The sequence below is a fragment of the Eptatretus burgeri genome, chromosome 5 (genome assembly GCF_056783735.1).
Source record: "Eptatretus burgeri isolate ZD-2024b chromosome 5, Ebu_testis_v1, whole genome shotgun sequence".
In the NCBI taxonomy this organism is placed as follows: domain Eukaryota; kingdom Metazoa; phylum Chordata; class Myxini; order Myxiniformes; family Myxinidae; genus Eptatretus; species Eptatretus burgeri.
Window position 1 is genome coordinate 6,943,328 of NC_140965.1, and position 16,615 is coordinate 6,959,942.

General features: G+C 43.8%; 1 protein-coding gene across 4 annotated transcripts in view; it reads left to right on the top strand.

Moving 5' to 3' along the window:
• Positions 1-16,615, top strand: part of LOC147025789 (kinesin-like protein KIF13A) — a 178,372-nt gene that overhangs the window by 100,837 nt on the left and 60,920 nt on the right. For all 4 annotated transcript variants that reach the window (XM_085880595.1, XM_085880594.1, XM_085880597.1 and 1 more), the window contains exons 11-17: positions 7,355-7,567; positions 7,737-7,847; positions 7,973-8,107; positions 10,600-10,730; positions 13,145-13,231; positions 13,776-13,945; positions 14,040-14,250. In XM_085880595.1, the coding sequence (XP_085736721.1) occupies positions 7,355-7,567; positions 7,737-7,847; positions 7,973-8,107; positions 10,600-10,730; positions 13,145-13,231; positions 13,776-13,945; positions 14,040-14,250 (1,058 nt within the window). The remainder of the gene's footprint in view (positions 1-7,354; positions 7,568-7,736; positions 7,848-7,972; positions 8,108-10,599; positions 10,731-13,144; positions 13,232-13,775; positions 13,946-14,039; positions 14,251-16,615) is intronic.

Below are 16,615 nucleotides of genomic sequence, written 5' to 3' on the forward strand. Positions count from 1 at the left end.
ACATAGTGTGAGGTGTGTTTTAATTACATTTGTTATGAAATTTTAATCCCTGGGGTTAACGGATTAGCAAGGGCTAATTAAGGGTTCATTAAGAGTTCAATCTCAAGTTGGCCCCCAACACCCGTTCTGATCTCATAAGATTGCTTCACCCACCCATGAACTAAATTCATCACTGAAGAACGATTTTTGTCTGCGGTTTACGGATAAGAAGGTTCTTAAGGGCACAAGGGTCTTCACATAGCCGGAAAAGGAAACACGAGAGGCAGAGGGCACATTGAGATAATGAAAAAAAAGCGATGACGCCGGTGTAGTCGATGTTGATTCTAATGTGTATTGTAATATATGTGGCACGATGATCATCAAACGCAAGTGATATAAAGGCAAGATGAACACACAACATTCTCAGTAAAATCGATTTGATATACACTGACGGGCCATGTGATAACCGGGGGACAATTCAACACATTGGGGGTCGAAAAATGAACATAGCATAAGGAAATTGAAAGTGAAGAGGGTGACTATACGATGCACTGTCACTGTCATTATGAGTTTTATTAGGTTACTACAAAATATCGTCCCTGTGATAACAGTCAGAGGGCGATGACATGACAATGCCGTAAACACAGAATGATATAAGAAATCTGTTGAATGTGCTCGAAGATGGGTCTATGTCTCATACACGAACAGATGCATTTTTACGTCTGGTACACGAACAGATGTATTTTTACGTCTGGTACACGAACAGATGTATTTTTTAACAAACTCCAGATGCGTGTCTCGACTCCACTTCTGAACTGTTCTCTGAAACAGAGCCAGCTATACGAATAATATGATAGGTTATCAAAAACTAAACGTGGTACATATCAGAGACGAAAACGAATAAAAATAACTTTGAGGATCTCAGCCCGCCGAAACAGACTTGACATTTTAGGTATTTTGGCTCATTCACCCTTCAGAATTATCACTATCGTGATCATCGTGATCATCATCGTCATCATCATCTTCATCATCATCATCATCATCATTACTTCTTGCTTCACCTTCAGATGATGAATCGATCATCCGTTCTGGACGGATCACCGTCAACATCCATTTCAACTGGTATTTCTGGAACAAGCACCTGGGGCAGTTGCTGTCCATCAAACCAGATGACTCGATAGTGACCATCAACGATTTCCCATCCCGCAGTTGGAGATTTCGGTATGGTAGCCAGGTGGGAACTGCCCCACATTGTAGCCACAAAACCAGTACTTACACTATGTGGCCGCAACTCAGCTGCGCAAGGCGTGATGCTGCCGCCTTCGATGCTCTTCAGTTTGTCGAACGGTCGCATGGAATTCGATTTGTGGTTATACGTGCGATCGACAACATCGACTCGGTAGTTGTTCGGCGTCGTGGTCTTTTTCGCACCGTACATGAGGCAGACGAACTCCTCGAAGACGGCAAACATTTCATCGTCCGGCTCTTTGTCGCTGAGGGATGAAAAACCCCGAATGAACTTGTCGTGGGCACACGTTATATCATACGGCCGTTTCTTCCCTTTCCTTGCGAATGCTGATGTGTAGTCACATCCCGTGAATGCATGCTGGCCAGGCAGAGCTGCGCACACATCCGGACCGATTTGCGCTGCTACATTAGTCATGTTCACGTAGCATCGATTATCCTTTCCGGACGTCCCAACTTCCATCCAAGTTGTACATGTAAATCGATGAACATGGTGAAGGAGAATCACCAGTATGCCGTTGTCCGAGGCACGTACTACAATGCCGCCATCTTGACAATCAAGGTCACCCACTGTCAAATGGAAGCACAATCTCGTGTCTGCCTCTGGGTGATTACAGAACAGATCTTGAATTAATTATTTCTGAACTCCACCATTCACAACAGAATACTTGGCACATTTACCATTGACAACGAGGAAAACGATTCTTCATTCCAGAATGTGTCGGTACTGCTCCCCAGCCCAGTCATCCATCATGAATTCCGGTAGACCTCTCTTGAAGGAACTCGATTTCAGAGCTTTCTCAATGTTCTTCGGTCTTATCTGGTCCGTGCCACTGATATCGTAACGTTGCTCTTCGGCTCCTCGTCTTTCCCGTTCGCAGTCCTTAATAGAAGGTTCCTCGTAAGTGTCAAACGCTATGTCTATCCATTTTGACTGGTGGGATAAGGCCGCAACGAGGATACCCCGTGACAGACCACCGTAAGTCGGGGGTAGGTTTGGTGGTAGGCAGTGAAGGAGAAAATTTCCATCTATCAGATGTACCTTCACATCAGTCGGATGGCCGTGATCAGGTACTGTTTTCTCCAGCTTGTCGAAAAGGGCGCTCTTTGCTGTACGCACCATTGAACCATCGCGCTTACACATAGACAGCAGCACAGGTGTGAGTGGAAATGTGAAGAGGAATTCGCGCTCCACTTTGGCCTTAGCCGCGATGAAGGCTAGTCTTCCGAGTGACTGGCTTGTACATTTCAGTTCTTCCTCCTTTGAGTTCTGTGGGGCACGTCGGTTGGTTATGCACTGTTTCACGAATGTCAAAAGTTTGTTGTGGGTAATTTTGTTGTGGTCGGATCAAGGCATTCGCGAACGAATTTCTCATGCATCCTGCGACCTTCCTGCGGTACACTGAGCAGAGAATTCTTGATGACAACGGGGACACTCTTCCCTGTGCTGATATCGATTAGCGGCGCATCGGTATCGATGGCGAATGGATTTACCGACGAGACAATGCTTGAGATCCTCGTTGTCACGTTTGATTCTCGATGGACTGAGTTCTATTTGAGTGTCGCTATGATGTACCAGTCCGGCCATAGCTAAGGCCTCACTTGCAATTGCTGCACAACTGCCCTTCGTGACACTCCAACGAACGCGCGCAGTGGAGTTTGTCGCCGATGTGAATCCAGTCATTCTCGATGCTGCATCTGCATTGACTGTCTGCTCTAATGTGAGGTCAACTGGAAGGCGTGCAAACTCGTTATTGGTCCTTCTAACAGAGAACGCTCCAGCGTTCAGTATGTTCCTCAATCCTGGATGCGTAATTTCTATATTCATGAGATCCAAACGGTATTTGGCCATCCATCTCGCATAGTTCTGCCGGTTCATGGCGAAAAACAAATCAGTCAGCTCAGTGAGTGCCATGGTGAATAGCTCAACGTCATTTTCACGGCATGCGCGGTCAACGATACAGTAGAGCTCGACAAGCTTCACATACATCATCCAGAACTGAGGTGTTGGTCCCTGAGTGCCCTCAAGAGTTTGGTTCATATATTCATCATATTCGCTATAGACATCACGAAACGTATCGCTCTCGCATACTGTGTTGATCTCCATTGGCGTGGTGAATTTGAAGACCTTCAGCTCATTAAGCATTTGATCTTTTTTCCGGGTATTCAGAAAGAAACTGACGAAAGTGCAGGATCTCCATGGCAAGGGCGAACATTTGGTGGAGGCGTTTGCACCGGTTGAAGTTGTAGCATTCGATAAGTCCTCTGAGGGAATTCAAAGCAAGCACCCCGGACTCCATCAACAGCTCTGGTCCGCCTGACTCTGCAATCATCTTTCCGATGGATCGAAAATGGCAGAGCTGGATGTGGAACATACCAAACATGATGAACACATCATCAAATTCAGTTTGATCGGTGACTTGGATTTTGTGTGCTTTTTTGGCAACATCCAAGTCATAAATTACCAAGGCATACATCTGACCGCATTCCTCGGCACACCATTTGCTGATACGCATAGTTTCGGAGATGACGTCATCTTTCATTGGTGCTTTGTCGAGATTTGGCATGTAGTACACATTTTGCTTCATCAACGCATTCTGATGAAATTGAGCGTTGAATCCTGACCACATCGGCATATCATTCGCTCCGAGACAGTGACCCATCATCCATACTTTGTTGAGTTTCCGGGCATGCTGCGTCAGGTCCAGAAGCTCGATATCAGTGTGTATGTAGTCGAACATATCTATCTTCGGGTTTTTTTCGATATGGGGGGATTTCCGTGGGTGGCAATACCAATTTCCTCTTCATTTTTCGTTTGCTGGACCCTGTCGATTACATTGAAGGGGTCACGTTTGGTGCTGTCACAGTGGGCTGACGAACAGTCCTAATGGGAGGTTCTGGATTTTTTAGTTCTTCTGCAAGCAGTGGCTGATTTTGGTATAAGATACCCATTGTATCATGGAGCGTATCAGACCCAGACAGCGTGTGGGTAAGTTCATCTTGGTTAACCCAAGCGTTACCCATAACAAGACCGTGCGCTGTGCCATCGGGACCGCATTTGTCCTTCTCTATAATTGCGCTTGCCAATTCTGTCTCCAGCTCTTCTTCCTTGCTGTAACTGATGCCATACCCGAATTTGTTGAGCATCGTGAGTATTTTCCTGCTACCGGTAAGGGATTTTATCAACATCGAGAGCAGGATGTGTTTTTGTGGCATGACTCTGCCATTGCGAACAATAAAGAGTGCATCTTCGCTCGGACACGTGGCTCGACGTCTTACCGATTCAGAATGTGCCTCCATGTTGGGTCCGCCGAACAAAACTCTATCGAATGTTTCAACCAGTTCGGGGGATTTACCCTCCCCTCTAAGCAAGGAATCCATATCGAGTGGATCATTCAATGGTGTTTTTTCCACCCCCTTCAATGCCGTCCTCAACAACAATGCCGCCGTGAATACTTGGCCTTCCGGCGATGATTTGAAATCATCGACAACCTTGATGGAGGCATAGTCTAAAAGGCTGTTATGGACGATGGCGCCCGACTTTGTATTCTCAGGAGTGTACACGGTCACCCTTCCAACAAGATGTTTCCGCAGAAGCTCAGCGAGGTATGAAGTACTACTGATGGAAGACTCCTCGCCGAGGTCATCACAAATGTCTAAGTACCGATCGTAGATGGATTTGAGATACTCTGGACAACTACCAAGAAGCACATTTGCCTTGACATAGGCAAGAATGTCGCTGAAGGCACGTTTTGCCTTTTCTGATAAATTGGAATCCTTCGTTTTCGATCTCAGCGCAGCTTTGAGTCTCTGATTCCCACAGCTGTGGTGAAACTTTTCCTCTTTTGCGATCAAATCGATACCAGCTATCTTTTGCAGGACGTGAGATTCATTTAGGATCTGTGCTGCATCCCTTATTTTCTGTTCTGCTTCCTTGGTTTGACAATTTCCGAGGCCCTCCTTCCGCCCATCACTTAGAGATTTGCACACTTTATCACAGTATAGACAAATAGCCGGAAGAAGGTCAATGCGCGACTGTGTTGGTGACGTTGCTGCTGAACGCAGCTGCGTAGTGCGCACAGCTTCATGTTGATTAGCAACAAGCGTTGAAGATGGAACGGCTGTGAATTTTTTATAGCACTTACTGTGATATCCGTCGAATTGATCGGGGGTTTCTGGCAGGTTGTCTATCATGAGGCGATATTTGGACTCGGCGAACTTCGTCATTGTCCTTCTACTTTCGGCAGCTTTGCGAACCGTTATCCATTTCTCGTCTGTCATTTTCATGATTTTGCCTGCTTCATTTGGGATAACGTGGATGATACAGTGCTGTGGTTGAACCGGCACAGTAACAGTGCGGTTATCATCTGAAAACGTAATAGGAGACTTGATTCAAAGGTCATTCAGTGAAAATATAACATGACCTGAAAATATCTGACAGACCTGTTAGGCGAATGGTTGAACTTCTATGTTTTTGTCACTCCCAGGGCGCCGCCATCTTGCGAACATGAATTCAATGGATAAAACTATAAGAACGATTCCGCCATCATATTGCGATGCTAATATTACTAAGCAAGTATAGCAATGGAAACTAAAAGATGCGAAGGTAAAGAGGAAAATGAAACTCACCCTCGACTTCTGGTCTCTCAGTTAAATTCTGTGATGGTGGAAATGTTGACGTCTCTGTCTCCACGTTGGCAGCCATTTCAGGCGACTCTTCTGGATTCATTTCGTTTGCAGGCCAGAAAGTCCTTGAGGTGGCAGCGTGGTTTCACTTCGACTACCGTCTTGTCTGCTAAAGCATACTACTACTGTATACATGGGCCGAGCTACAGCTGTTGGCGCTGGTCATCGGACGTGTCGAAAGACAAGTGGATATTATTCTGGTCTTATCTAATTTGTTTATTTGTACGGTGATACACCGGCGATGTTCATATAAACTTTAAGCATATACCGGATGAGTTGAGGATTTCTCAGTTTGCGAATCATCTCATTGTCAAGGTCGGCCCGGAAAATGCTACCTGTACTGGTAGAAGTGGATCTCGAAAAAGTGAAAATTTTTAACCCTGTCCCACAAATTTATATTTTCTCATCTATTTCCTAATTCATATCTACGCCTCCGGAGCGTATTCTACGTTCATTAAACGGTTGTCAATGATATGAAGACGATGCAATGGAATCGGGCATTCGGAATGTGGTTGTAATTTGTATTCCAGATGCTATTGGAAGACCCTTGCGCCCTTAAGACCCTTCTTATCCGTAAACCCCAGACAAAAATCGTTCTTGAGTGATTAATTTAGTTGGTGGATGGGTAAAGCAATCTTATGAGATCAGAACGAGTGTTGGGTGCCAATTTGAGATTGAACTCTTAATGAACCCTTAATTAGCCCTTTCTTATCCGTTAACCCCAGGGATTAAAACTTCTTAACAAATGTAATTAAAACACATCTCGCACTATGTGCCCAAATACCGAAGGGGCAGTTTGGGCACGATGTTTAGATTGCAAGGGCGAGAAGGGTCTACTTGAAGGATCAAATATTCCTTCACCCCAAGAAAGCCGCACTTAAGAAATCACTTTTTATAAATCGGATGGTCATCACTGGCCAATGACATCAACGAACCTTTTGGGTGCAACTTTGAGAATGAAGCTCAGCCAGCTCTCTAACTATTCTAATTTGGACCTCATCTCAACTATTTTTTTTTTAGTCGACACATTTTAGAAATTTTTCCACATTTGTACGAATCGATCAGAGATCCTTTTGACGTAGTTTAGAAAATTTTTATTTGGTTTGGAGACTGGAATTGGAATTCCATGCTTGCTGAGGTATTAAAGCTGCGGTTAGAATGTTACTGGCTTGTCTGGTCATGTTCGACATTCTTGTGATCTCGCATGTTTCTACCACTCTCCTTTTGTTGGTGCTCTTTTTTGTTTTTCTTTCCTTCTCCTTCTCCTTCTTCTCATTATTTTCCCCCTCCTCCCCTCCTCCTCCTCCTCCTCCTCCCTATTCTGGCAAGCCATTTTCTTTGCCACTATCTGAGACTTTTAAATTTGAATTTAGGCCTTTGGGTATTTGTTGCACTAATTTCAGCATTATCCTTTTTCATAATGATTGATTTTGAATTGCAACAGGACAACCTTGGTGGGAATAGCAAGACTGTGATGATAGCAACAGTGAGCCCAGCTGCTGACAGCTATGAGGAAACTTTGTCGACGCTGCGCTACGCAGACCGTGCAAAACGCATCGTCAACCATGCCGTGATCAATGAAGAGCCGAGTGCTAAAATCATTCGGGAGTTGCGCGAGGAGGTTGACAAGTTGCGAAACCAGCTGACCCAGGCAGAGGTGAAACTGGATGTTTTTGGAATGATTGGCTCAATTATGAGCATGTTTAATTGCTGCTGGACGTTACGTATTTAAGATTGGCAATCACTTGGGGGCGACGGGGTTCAAATATAGTTTAGACAAGAAATCATTATTTTTAAGTTGAGACTGGTGTACCTCTTACTTCCAGTCACTCACAGCTCCTGGACTGAAGGAGAAACTTGAGGAGTCCGAGAAACTAATGCAGGAAATGACCGTTAGTTGGGAAGAGAAACTACGCAAGACAGAGGAGATAGCTCAGGTAAGATGAGTTCATCCTTTCCATGATAACGCAACCAATCCTCTCCACTACGACTTTCATTTCTTCCTAATTTTCTTGCAAGCTCGATGTGACCTTGTTCGCCTCTTTCATTCCTGTCATATTAGGAACGACAGCGACAGCTGGAGAGCTTGGGGATCTCACTGGAGTCATCGGGGATCAAGGTTGGAGATGACAAATGCTTCCTTGTGAACCTTAATGCTGATCCTGCTCTCAACGAGCTACTGGTGTATTATCTCCAGGTTGGTGTTTTTTTATTTTTTTATTATTTATTTTTTACGTGATCTTAGGCTCGGAGCAGAGATGCCACTCGCACATCTCACACATGTGGATATACAGAAGAATACGGATGAGACAAGTATAGCTAATGAGCTTGGGGGAAGTGCCGTCACTTACCGGGGCACTCTGCGTACCCAACAATGGCACAACAATGGCGCTGCCTTTCTCACCGCACTTAGCGGGGCATTTCCAAAGGAGGAATTTCGTCCTCCCCATGAATGCTAACCGACGGAAATTGTCCGTGCTATTATCCTTTTAAATGCTGAATGTCAAAAGCAATGAAGCAGCATGTACCATTTTTCTAATAGTCTTCGTTTCGACTCACAGGGTTTGTACCACCGACTTCCCAGACTCAGAGCAGACGCTCTCATCCTTATGCTCCCGGGATAGGGGCTTGTAAATATAGTTTATGACTCGATGACATTGAAACATTTTGAACAAGTGAACATCAGACTTTTGATTGGAATCTGAATTTTCTGTGTGCGAGACAAATATTTTACATTCACAACATGGTCATCTTTTTGGTAATGGTCGTGTTGCTGCATGAGAGATCCTTTGGGGAGCGTGTGGGAGGGTGTTCCATTTTTATTTAACCTACTTAGCATGGTCACAAATAATGAACTTTACAGTCTGCCGTCCTGAAGAGCCCTTAATAAGCGTGAAATCCGGATTGGTGGCTCTGCATTCATTTATTTGTGACCATAAATCTCAGTCTCTGAAGACATGAGTGCCACACGGAGGCCATCCTAGTTTGGAGGTGATGTTGGAACAATTTATGTGCATGACGTTCGTGTCATGTCACGTTCAGGGCCAGAAATTCTCTTTATGTCCACCACCGAAGGTGATGGAGGTGATGTTTTCACTTCTCTGTTTGTTTGTCTGTTTGTTTGTGTGCAGGATATCTCAAAAAAAAAGTTGTGGATGGATCCGGATGAAATTTTGTGGACAGGTTGGGTATGTGACACGGACAAACTGATTAGATTTTGGTGAACATCCAGATCCGGATCCGGATCTGATTTCAATAATTTTTTACAAGTGATTCTTCACCATTGAGAGATAGGGCCAAAAACAATATGTAGCACTATATTTCAAAAAAGTTGTGGACGGATTCAGATGAAACTTGGTGGACAGGTTGGTGTGTGACCACGACGAATTGATTCCACTTTGGTGAAGATCTGGATACGATAATTATTTAATTTTTGAATTGATTCTTCACCAATGATGGGGCTAAAAACGGCATAGTACTGTATAGCATGATATTTCAAAAATGTATTGGGCCCGATATGTTCTCATGGATCAGTCATTACGTGGTGGAGGTATATGCTCTATCGAGTGCCCTTCTCGTTTTGTTATAGAATCTTTCAGTTTTTATAATGTTCGTAAAGCGCAGTGAAACGTGAACTTGGTAATCATAGTAAGAAAAAAAAATACAAGGTACAGCCAGTACATGACACAACTCACCCAGGAGGTCAGCAGCAGTTTTTTGGAGCAATGATTTTACCCAGGCATGTGGTCCTTGTTGAGTGAGAAACATACCCTGCATACGAGGCTAAAAGGATGACACCAGAGACTGGGCGGCTGTCAATCAATCGGGGTTGTGAGTTCTCGCTTTGAAAGGAGGGCGCTCTCCTTGACTCTACGTTCATGTGAGTCCTGGCTTCAGTGGGAACAAATTCAGCTACGTGGAGCTTCCTTGGTTGTAACACTGTTTGTACAAGGCTTGTATGCTCCTTTCTGGCCATTTATCGTGCTGTTGATTCGCAACAGCATGCTGGAGGTGCTCCCTGGTTGATGCCAACATTGTCATTCTAAAAATGGTATGCTTTGCACAGACACAAATCAAAGCAACTTTTCGAAGCACGATTGTGCTGCACTGCTCTTATAACTTCATCTTCTAGTGCTGCTTTTTCACAGTTCATAATTGCCTTCATAAGTTACTTGACTGTCTCTACTGCTGATTATACCGTCAAGTCGACCATACGCTGCTTCATTGTAAATTTGTGGACTGTCTCGACTGCTCACGACGCCATCCAATATATCGTCACGTGCTCCGTAGAACGTCTTAAAGGGTCTGCATACTTTGACTGCTGCTCTGGTGTTGGAGTTCAGAGATTGTGAACTGTTAAGTTTGTACACATGCTTGGTTTTGGGTCGTTTTAATTGAGAGGTGAACTTTGGTTAACTTGCATTAATTGTTTGGGTTTTCTATCACCGATGTTGGGGGCGGAGGAGTCATTTCAGTTGTATTCGGTTAAATGACTTCTTTACTTGTACCATGGGCCGTATTCAGGTCTGATTGGGTGTGGTTGCCTGAGTGTGCACGGTGGGTCGTCGCAACCCCCCCCCAAACATGCAACATTATTGTAAATCTCTGCAGGTTTCTTAGTTCCTGTTGTTATTATCATCAAAATAATCCAATAGAATATGCTAATACCTTTATTGTTCATGTTTTAAGGATCATACACGCATTGGTGCAAATAGCTCGCAGGACATTCAGCTCTGTGGGATTGGAATTCTTCCAGAGCACTGCATCATCGACATCAACACAGACGAAGAGGTTTTGCTGTCACCCAGCCCGGCTGCACGGTAAGCAACGCGACGCTGAATTGCATGCTCGTTCCATCAGCCCCACATGAACTAAATGGTCAGGCGTTCGTACCTGTTTGTTTGTATTATTATTTCAGGCAAACGCCTTAACAGGCTTGTTCTGCCGGTGAATGTTTGATTTTATTTTTTTTTCTTCTCTTTTTATCATCATGTTTAATTGTGTACATTTAGTTAACTTGCTCTTCACACGCACACATTTCCATTTACGACCGTCTCAGCTGATGAGTACAGGTACTGGATTGGCTGGTGACAACCTCACTTTCTTGATCTTGAGTTACCTATATTTTATGAGCTGACGTGAAGATAGACAATTTCCATGTTTGACGGGAAATTAAATCGATTTCTACCCATTAGGAAGCATTCTCGCGTCGTGCTCTTTAAATATGGTCAAAATAGTTAAAAAAAAAAAAAATATCAAATGAAGTGTTTATGTGTGCGTGTTTTTGATTGATACCCTTGAGTGTTTGAGTCTGGGTTTTGTTTGTCGACCCAATGACAAACTGTCGCAGTGGTGCTTCACAGGAAGGGCTTCTGTGCGCTGTCTGTCTATTCGATGTTTGTGGATATTAAATGATCCGACAGTCTTTGAAGACTTGGCAAGTTATCAGCAGCATTCTGACGAGTTGCGTATCGAAAGTGCTTTTGTCTTCCCGGGTATTCCTTGCCACTGGGTTACATTGCTTGTTATCTTGGTGTGGTTAATATTGAGGCAGCAGCATCTGCCCGATAAACAAATGCCAACGTGGTTCACACATGTCACGGGAGAGACCTCCTTTGAATATTAAGGGCAAACGATTCGACGCACAGGGATATGTCCTGAAGAAACAACGGCACAGTTAACTGTTAAATAGTACAAAGGACGACTCTTGATTTCAAGATGAAAAGAGAGCTTCAGGCGCCATTTCATTAACGATCCCGAAACTCACTCAGGCCTGTTTCCATCTCGGGCACGTGGTGGATATTTTATGTCCAGCTCAACTCGGTTCTGGTCACGTGCTTTGGCACGACAGATTTGGAGCGTACAAGCAAACCCCACAACATCATGCCCAATCCCACAAAGTGGAATTGATTGCATCCATTGTGGTGGCACATCTTACCTGTCAAGTTAACTCCCTCCCTCACCTAAATTTTGTTTTGCATATTTTCTATTGCTTTTATTCACTTTCACCTGCTTTATGGTAATTGTTTTCATGCCTGCTTTGACCCTTAAATTTTTCTTTAGTTCTTTTTTTTTTTTTTATGATTTCTCTCCTCTCAGCCACACTAGTTCCTAAAGTCTCTACACAATGTTACTTTTGCATTCCTTACATTTTTCGCTCACCTGGATTTTAGTCAGGTGAACTTATGCGATCGAGCCGTGTCCGTAGGTGAATGAGTCAGCCAGTCAGTCGTAAACACTTCAGTCGTTGTTGCTTGATGAAACTTGCCCACAAGCTTCATATCTGAGGCTGAACGAAGGTGTATTGACCGCATAAAAATCTGCATTCATGAAAGGGGTCTATGGGGGTGGGGGGGGTTGGGTTGGGTTGACCCTCCCCCAATAATGCTATCTCCTCCGAAACTACACACAATTTCGATGAAACGTGACCACAACCTTCATCACCCGTCATGTACCAAAGTGTATTGGCTGCGTCAAAACCTGAGCTCATTAACGGAGTCTACATTGGGGGTTTTTGACCTCCCAAAATAGGTATTTGCATTCTTCTCCGAACTACACACACAACTTTTCAATGAAACTTGAACACGACCTTCATCACCCGTGATGTACCAAACTTTGTTCACGGCATTAAAAAAAAATTCAGGGTCTCGGTTGGTCTGCGGAGGGGTTTGAGTGACTATTTCTCTCGTTCTCTTTTCCTTTCCTTCCACTCCCTACCTCTCCCACACACTCCCTTCCTCCCAACCTACACCTTCTCCCACGTTCTCCCATCCCACGATTTGTTTCACCTCCCCCCTCCCCCCTCCACCCATTCTCTCGCATCACCCTCCTCCCCCCCGAACCAACCAACCTGTTTTCTCACGTCTCCCTCTCTCCACCCCAACTTGCTTGCCAGTTTGGAGACAGAGAAACTGTTACTGTTACTATTGGTGAAACAATGCAAAGTTTCAACTTATGTATTTTTTTTGTTTGTTTTTTTTTTGTTACAAATCAGTGCCCAAATCTTTAATATCCTCTTAAATTTTATTTTATTTTATTTTATTTTAATTTTTTTTTTTACTTTATGCATCATGAAATTCATTGCATATGTAACCTTTACTTGTGCATTGGTAACATTTGTCCACCTTGCAAATGCATTGGTAATGACACAAACATTTGACTTGGCCTCAAGCTTTGTTTGAAAAACTATCCTACTCCACATGTTCGTTTGTTTGTTTTTTTTTGTTCTAACCAGGACATGTGTTAATGGCAAGACTGTAACCACACCAACCGCTCTGTGGCACGGAGATCGTATTCTATGGGGAAACAACCATTACTTCAGGTTGGTGTTGTGGTCGAACTTTGTTTAATTGTGTGGCGTGGCCCCTAAAGGACATGTGTTCGTTGCTTGGGTTGACTTGATTGTGTCTTTTTTGCATTAATGGATTTTGGTCGCATGGGTCTTGTGTCATTATCACATTCGATGATCCCTGCGACTTAAGCAATTAGCACACTTGTAGATAGTGTAGGAGAATAGATTCCTAAAAAAATGAATGTCTGTTTAATTTAAATATCTCAACTTTAGGAGTTGGTTTGACTTGACCGGAATGGGGATATGAACCCTTTCTTCATTCGAGTCAAGAAAAAGTGTTCACTGTTTGTTTGTACACAGCACATTTTTTTTGCATTAGGTTGGTAACTGTGTTAGGATTGATTTTCATGAACGGTGGCTGTTTACACTGTATTCTTTGAGAGCGATTGGGCCCACCTGTGTACAAGCATAAATAATATGAAAGAAAATGATGGTGAATTCAGTGGGGTGTTATTTAATCATTTGAGGGCCCTCTGCCAGGGGGACCATAACCATGACCCTAACGCCCACCCAGGGTAAACCTGCCAAGGAGGAAGCGCAAAGAGCATGCAATGCCATCAGTTTCCCTTGATGAGATTGGCCAGGTGTGCCCAGCACAAGAAAATGAGTCGTACTCTGATAGTGAGTACGGGTATGAATACGCCAAGATGGAAGTCATGACCCACGCTCAGGATTCGAGTAAAGGTAATACTTGATCCTCGAACACTATTATCCACCTTGTCTTTTATCGAAGTAACCTCTTCATAATTTCCACTTGCTGTTTATTTTGCCTTCTCAGTACCGGTGGATGTAAATCCTCTTGTTGCAAGTTTGGAGAGACATTATAAACAAGAGAAGCACTCTGCTCTGGAGCAACAACGTATTGTCTACGAGCAGGAACTGCACATGCTGCGGCAGCAACTTCCTCCTGGGCAGAGCTACATGCACCCTTCTTCTCGCATCTCTCTCCAATCAACTCAACACCGCCTGAGACTCTGGTCCAATGAACGGTGCGTCTGCATTGATTTTTTTTTTTTGAGTTGCCTTTTCTCTGTATGGAAAATATGATTGCCGTTCCAGATGAGTTCACGCTTCAAGGTGGAAAAGAGATGGCTCCTTGAAAAAAAAATTAACAATTTTTAACTGAACAGACAGCAAGTAATCTTTAACTTACCGAGTAACTTGAGAAAAACATTAACTAGAGAGTTCATAGAACACACGGAGTCTCAATAAACAGACATTGGCGGGTCTGCGAGCAATCGTGATGACGTACAGTGCCGTAATATTTTGTTCAAATTTTGCTATTTGTTCAAGTTTTGAAAGTGCCAAAATGGCGATTTGTGTTCTTCAGTGTTCCAGTATAAGATTCAATTGATATAAAATAAACGTGGGGACACATGGGGGTGGACAAGATGGATACAGAAGCAAACACTCAGGAAGGAAAAAAAACTGGCAACTTGGAACGAGCTGGGCTTGGGGAGCGTGAATGGGGGTCAAAATAATCATGGTTTCAGATTGGGGATTTAACTCGAGAGTTCATAGAACTGTGGATGAAGGTCTTGCAGGTGGATAAGTGTTCAGGTGTGCCAAGGAAGGACCTTGCATGATGGAGGATGCCCAGTTGGCTACTGGCTTTGGAGGCCAACTTAGAAATGTCATTTTCCCAAGAAAGATCATGGCTGATAGCGAGGCCAAAAAGTTTGAGTGACTGAACTTCTATAAGAGGATTGTTAAGAAAGTAGATGGGAGGGTTTCCGAGACTGTCCTTATGGAGAAACAGGGTGAGAGTGGAATTATTTTTGTGGGTTGAAAGACATACTCCAAGTGTTTAACCAGCTTGTGATTCTATCAAGATCTGCAGAGAGAAGAGGCTGATACTGGTCTATCTGAAGGATGAGGAATGTTATGACAGAGGGTGGAGTTGTCAGCAAATGGAGAATGAGGATTTTCTCAGAGTTGTGGAGATCATTGATGAAGATTTGAATAAGATGGAGCCCAGAACACTGCCTTGGGGCACTGCAGCCTTAACAGGGAAAGGAGATGATTCTGTTGAGAGCGTGGCATTGGCTACGAGAGTCGAGGAACTCTGGAAGCCATGTGTGGAGTTGGCCTTGGATGCCATAGGCAGAGAGTTTGGAGAGTCTGTCTGGGGAAAGGGAGGAGGAGAGGTGGGAGAAGGTGAAGTGAAAGTGTAGGGGGGGCGGTGTGTGTGTTTGGAGAGTTCATTATTTTGCGTCTATTGTGCTATGCTCAGGGCAGAACTGGTGGCTGTCTTTGTTAAGCAAGAGTTCTATAACAAATCCTTCGGACTTGGCTGCTGAGTAGTATATTTGTGGGTGGTCTTTGTGCAGCAATCGAGATGGTCTACACAAGTGGTAAACACAGAACTCGTGTGGATGATTTTGTGCTCCTTCCAATGATTGGACTCAGACCAATTGCTAAGGGTATGAGGACAGACAAACATTGAGGGTATTAGGAGACTCTAACAACAGGAAAATCGGCATCAGAGAAATGGGAAACTTTCAAGGAGCAAATGTGTAGAGTGCAGAGCAAGTACATTCCAATGTAGTGTAAAACTAGAAGCAGAAAGAGGGTCAGGGTGGTTGAGCAGTGAGATAAGGAACACCATTGAGGAGAAGCAAAAGGTATTTATTAGGTTTACAATAACAGGACTGGAGTTAGATTGATATCACTATCGGAGTAAACAGAGGGAAGTGAAGAAAACAACTCGGCAAGCCAAAAGAGAGTATGAGAAGGACATGGCTAAGAATATTAAACACAATAACAAGGATTTCTTTAAGTATATGAGGGGAAAAGAACAGGTTAGGACCAGTGTGGGCCCATTGAGGAATATCACCGGGAGAGTGGTTAGTGATGAAGGTAAGATGGCAGGCTTGTTAAACAGGTATTTTTCTTCAACTTTTACACAAGAACAGTCAGGAGAATTGCCAATAGCTGAGAGTATCGATCGAGGAGGTGAGGAAGGGTTTTTACAGAAGATCCACGTTGGAGTGGAGGAAGTAAAGGAACAGCTCGGATCGATAAGGCTCCGGGTCGAGATAATATGCACCTGAGAGTATTGGGGGAGGTGGCTGAGCAGGTAAGCGAGATGTTAACGGATATTTTCAATTGCTCACTGGAGTCAGGACAGGTACCGGAGGATTGGAGAGTTGCAAATGTAACACCATTATTTAATAAAGGATCCAGAGAAGAATTGGGAAACTATAGACCTGTTAGTTTGACTTCAGTTGTTGGGAAGGTGTTGGAGACATTAATTAAGGACCAGATGAGGAACCATTTAAACAAACACAAACTAATTATAGATAGTCAGCATTGGTTTACCAAAGGTAGTTCCTGTTTCACAAATCTTTCAGA